Here is a 4,546-nt window from a genome sequence, read left to right on the forward strand (position 1 = left end):
CACGAGGTTGAGGTCGCCTTGGGCAGGCAGCGCGGCGTGGGCAGGCCACGCCGCCCAGCGGTCGGTGTTGGCCGTCGGATCGTTGGACATGGAGACGACGAAGCGGTAGAGCGCAGGTCGGTGGAAGGAAGATTCGGGCGCACCCCTACCTGGCGTGCCAAATGTCGGATGTGGGGTTTCGGCAAACCCTTAAGGTTCGAACTCTGGGGTGCGCGCGAAGATCTTTCCTCTACCAACCCACGTCCCAACGCCTCGCTGAGAATCTAGACTACTCGATGAACAATGCAAGGGACACGAGGTTTATACTGCTTCAGGCCACCATTGTGGTGTAATACCCTACTCCAGTGTGTGGTGAGTGGATTGCCTCAGGGGCTGAGGATGGATAGTACAAAGGAAGAACAGCCTCGCGAGGGGTGTTCTTGTGGTGGAGAGAATTGCTCCGTCTCTGTTGGCTCTGGGTCCGATCCAGATGAGATCCCAAGATGCCTCCTACTGTGGTGGCTAGTCCTATATATAGAGGCCCTGGTCCTCTTCCCAAATATTGAGCGGGAAGGGCGCCAACAACGACCATTTTGAAGGGGAACATCTAGTACAGCTTATCCTGACTAAAGTTGGTCTTCGACTGCCAAAGACACTGGCGATGACGCTGTCCTGGGCTCCACGGTGACCTCCGCCCTGCTGCTCTGTCGCTCTTGGTCCTGTTGCACTGGAATGGCAACCTTTGCTTGACGCCTCGGTCTGTGCTTGCCCCCTTTGCATCAAAGAGGAAACAAGGCCACTGCGCAGGCCGGCGCCCGCCTGGCGCCCGCCTGGTCTTGATCGTCATGGGTTGCGTCATGAGCACCTCGCGAGGTACCCTTGCCTTGATCTCTCCGCCTCCTCGCGAGCTTTGCCTGGCGAGGACACTCCTGAGGAAGCCTCCTGTCGTCCGCCCCGCAAGGTTTGGCCCCTCGCGAGGGTCTTGAGCTTGAGTGGATGAAGATGGGTCGCACTGGGCCACCACTTGAGCCACGCCGCAGGCCGCAGGCAGGCAAGTCTAGGGACCCCCGTTCCCAGAACGCCGACAGACACGATGATATATTTATGCCCTATGAACACCTTACCTGGTACAGAACCATAAAACATGCTTTCTACAGCAAGTGGATGCTTCATTAAATATGCAGCTTGTCTCTAAAATGTCTTGTATTTATGAACGGAGGGAATATTAACTGATCAAAGCAAACACCTTAGATCCAATAATGAAAGAGTTCCTAATTGGACTCAAGAGGTGTAACAGTTAGATTACGTGAGGACCGGTATTTTCAGCAAGCACTGTCAACAAAATTATGTCGTACCTTTTATGTAGTAGCTTGCTATGATTAGAACCAGTTGGACCAAATAAAATAAATCTCTGGCCAGGAGTTCAAAGAAATATTAAATTCTTTAATGGCACGAACACACTTCACATAAACTTCACAACAGAGGGAGTATTAACTGATCGAAGCACTGTAATAGGAGAACTACATATCAAGTTGTCATCTAAGAATCCACCATACTTGGCTCATGAAGGCTTAACAGGGTTAGGCCCAATTAGAGGAGAATGTCAAGAGGCCTGAATACATAATGACTCAGCTTTCTCTTTTTTCTTCTCCTTTCTCAGTAGCTTGGTGAAGCAACATATTGGTTTTGCTCCAGCCAACTGGCCTTCACTTGTACTTGTAAAATCTACCTATCTCTTCTTCCTATGCTTTACTTCGTTTCTATTTGTTTCTTCATCCATGGATTTAACTTCAACTCATATGGATTTAATACACCCCTCCCTCATACCCTTCCTGTCTAATTTTTATTGCGGAAAGAAGCTCAATTGGATATTCTCTCAACATCAAAAGCGACATTCCATTTTATTTGTCAAAGCACCCATAACAGAAAAGATACCATACCGTTTGTAACCTGCAACATATACATAGAAGATAACTGAATGAGCAATTTCACATGAGTGGAGACTACAAACAAAATATTCAGAAACTACCCATTAGTATTTTACAACTATAACATAAGGAAAGCAAACAATCAGATTCTACGTGCTCAAATATTAGATCACTAAAGAATCTTGATGGAATTGAACCACCTTTCATCTGGGATCCTAAAATACGACCAGTATCTACAGAGAATCTTTACAGGTAGAGATTACTATTATTCAGTTTAGTAATTTGAAGAGAAACACCTTAAAACTCCATCTACTTATGTAGAGCAGGTGAACCTGATCAATCTGCAGTTTCGGTGATGAGTTTGTGAATAAGGTTAGGATCTGATTGATGCGGCATCCCTCCCTGGGAAATGGTGATTGCTTTACCTTCTGAACCTCCACAATTTTGATTTCAGCGTCTTTGAGCTGAGAATCAACTCTTCTCTCAGCATGTTGGAGGAGTTTCTGGAGTGACGCTTCTGCTGATACATTAATAAAACAATACCATGGTTCAATGGTAATTCAGATAAGGTAAACGGTTCGAGAGAGAAACAAAGCATTTAAACAGATTTATTCAAGTGGTTTTTGTATGATGATTCATTCCATTTACCTCTTAACAATGATAAGAATGAGCTACAACTATAATTACTTCAATGGACCTGAATTAATTAGCTACTGAGTTGGCATGCATATAAAACAGAATGGAACCCACCATATAAATTTTCTGTGCATCAACATTTACTCGTTAAAAAACAAAGAACAATTTATGCACATCCACATATGGTCGGTAAAAAAACAGAGGATGGAAATTGCTCCTCTACTATCTGTATGCATCCACATACACCCATTCGGAAGAAAGAGAATGTTAATTACTCCTCTAACGTCTACAGAACTTGAGAAACAAGAGCCAGAACTTTGATCCAGTGGAGCCTAAACCCAGCGATATGTATAGAAGCAATTGCACTGAAAAAAACACATCAACAAAATGACCAAAAGAAAAGCAAAAGTAAACTTATTTGTACTCCAGGACTGACATATGTTTTTTTCACAACGCCACAACATACTAATATGGAAGAACACTGGATGCAAAAAGGCATCTCATACCTAGATTTTCACGAGATGTCTTTTCCATGCTGGCCACAAATTGTTCACCTAGACACTTGACTAACAATGTTAGATCCCAGTTCACCAATTTCCTTACCCATTGGCTTGGTGCACAAATGCCCCAGCAAAAACATTTTCATACACATTCAGTGTGGATCAGTACACCGTTCAAAGAAAATCAATGAGAACAGAGGAAGTGGCAACCTGCAAGCTGAAGCGGACCATGTTGTTTAGGGAGGGGCAAGGAGGCAGGCATCATTGAGCCTGACGCACATCAGAGTTGACATTTCTGACCTCCATTTTTCTGCTCCGGGAGAAGACTATGCTAATCTAATTGAATCTCAAAAGTGACCAAATTATAGCATACTGAAAAAACCATCAAAAGTGACCAAACTTGAGCATATGCACTTTGACACAGTAGCCAAGCAAGTAAAAAACACAAATTCTTGAGAATTACCTTGGAGGCTTAAACAAACATGATCTCTGAAAATAATACACTGGAATAAATTAACCATTCTAACAATGTTCATGGACCTACAGGCACAACCAAATCGAAAGAAAGATGAGGAGCATGGAAGGGAGAGTGAGGAGGAGGAGAGGCAAAGCAAGGGAATGGAAGAAGAGCTCACGGGGAAGGTGCAGCCAAAAGGGAAGAGGGAGTTCGACGGCATTGCTACTCCTTAATGGTGCGCCTCCTCCACGATGGTGCAACCAGGGCCCTTGCTCAACGGCGCGGGACCGGCCGGTAGGTCCTCCTGGCGGCTTGTCGATGGCATGCTCGCCGTCGGCTTCCTGCCCGGAGGCTCATCGACGGGCGTCCCATGGCTCGCGGTGGCGGCGGCCCCTAGCCTCTTGTGCAGCACCCCGGCAGCGGTATGGCACCACGAACAGCAGCTTCCTCCTGGCGGCGTGGTCATAGGACAGAGAGGAGGGAGGAAGAATGGCGGCGGTGCCTAACGAGGATGGAGGAGGAGGGAGAACTGCGGGCTATGGGGCTTGGTGAGGCTAGGGTTTGTCCCGTGGGGGCTGGGGACCTGGGGACTTGCACAGCGTGAGTGGAGACGCGGTCGGGGCATGCGGAGATTGGGCAGCAAATCCCCTCGCACATGGGCATGGCTGACCCAACCAATGAACACGCGAGACGAGCCCACTTGTCATTGGACATAAAAAAGATCGTGAGGTGAAAAAGAATTTGACCGAGAGCAAAGATCCAATGGTGCAGCTGAGCTAAAGGCCAAATCGAATGGCCAGGAAGGAGCCAATCCGAGGGAGCTTCGTGGAGGGTGGTCGGCTAGCATCCTTATATGTTTAAACTAGTTGACCTGTTGCGCCAAATAGCGCAGAGACGCCATCTCCGCCTTCATCACCGACCGTGATGCCATCTCCGCCTTCATCACCGACCTTCGATCGATGGCCGTCCGCATCTCTCCGCCGCCGCCGCCACCGCCGGAGCCCGATTAGCCCCCTGGTGTCGGGTGCGATGTGTTGTTGTTGTTT

At 47.4% G+C, this 4,546-nt stretch overlaps 1 protein-coding gene across 10 annotated transcripts; it reads right to left on the minus strand.

The window, feature by feature from the left end:
* Positions 1–1,446: 1,446 nt before the first annotated feature.
* Positions 1,447–4,169, minus strand: LOC123131546 (uncharacterized). Of its 10 annotated transcripts, none has more exons than XM_044551199.1 (5): positions 3,679–4,169; positions 3,254–3,583; positions 3,050–3,097; positions 2,204–2,427; positions 1,447–1,929 (listed from the first exon to the last, which is right to left on the minus strand). In XM_044551199.1, the coding sequence occupies exons 2-5, from the start codon at positions 3,306–3,308 to the stop codon at positions 1,888–1,890; spliced, it is 369 nt and encodes a 122-aa protein (XP_044407134.1). In that variant the 5' UTR covers positions 3,309–3,583; positions 3,679–4,169; the 3' UTR covers positions 1,447–1,887. The 10 variants fall into 10 exon arrangements, 7 of the variants coding, with proteins under 7 accessions (XP_044407134.1, XP_044407140.1, XP_044407148.1 ...); XM_044551205.1 differs by having other exon boundaries at positions 3,254–3,415; positions 3,507–4,169; XM_044551213.1 differs by having other exon boundaries at positions 2,204–2,424; positions 3,254–4,169.
* Between the last annotated feature and the right edge of the window lie 377 nt (positions 4,170–4,546).

Source organism: Triticum aestivum, chromosome 1B (genome assembly GCF_018294505.1).
Source record: "Triticum aestivum cultivar Chinese Spring chromosome 1B, IWGSC CS RefSeq v2.1, whole genome shotgun sequence".
Lineage (NCBI taxonomy): Eukaryota > Viridiplantae > Streptophyta > Magnoliopsida > Poales > Poaceae > Triticum > Triticum aestivum.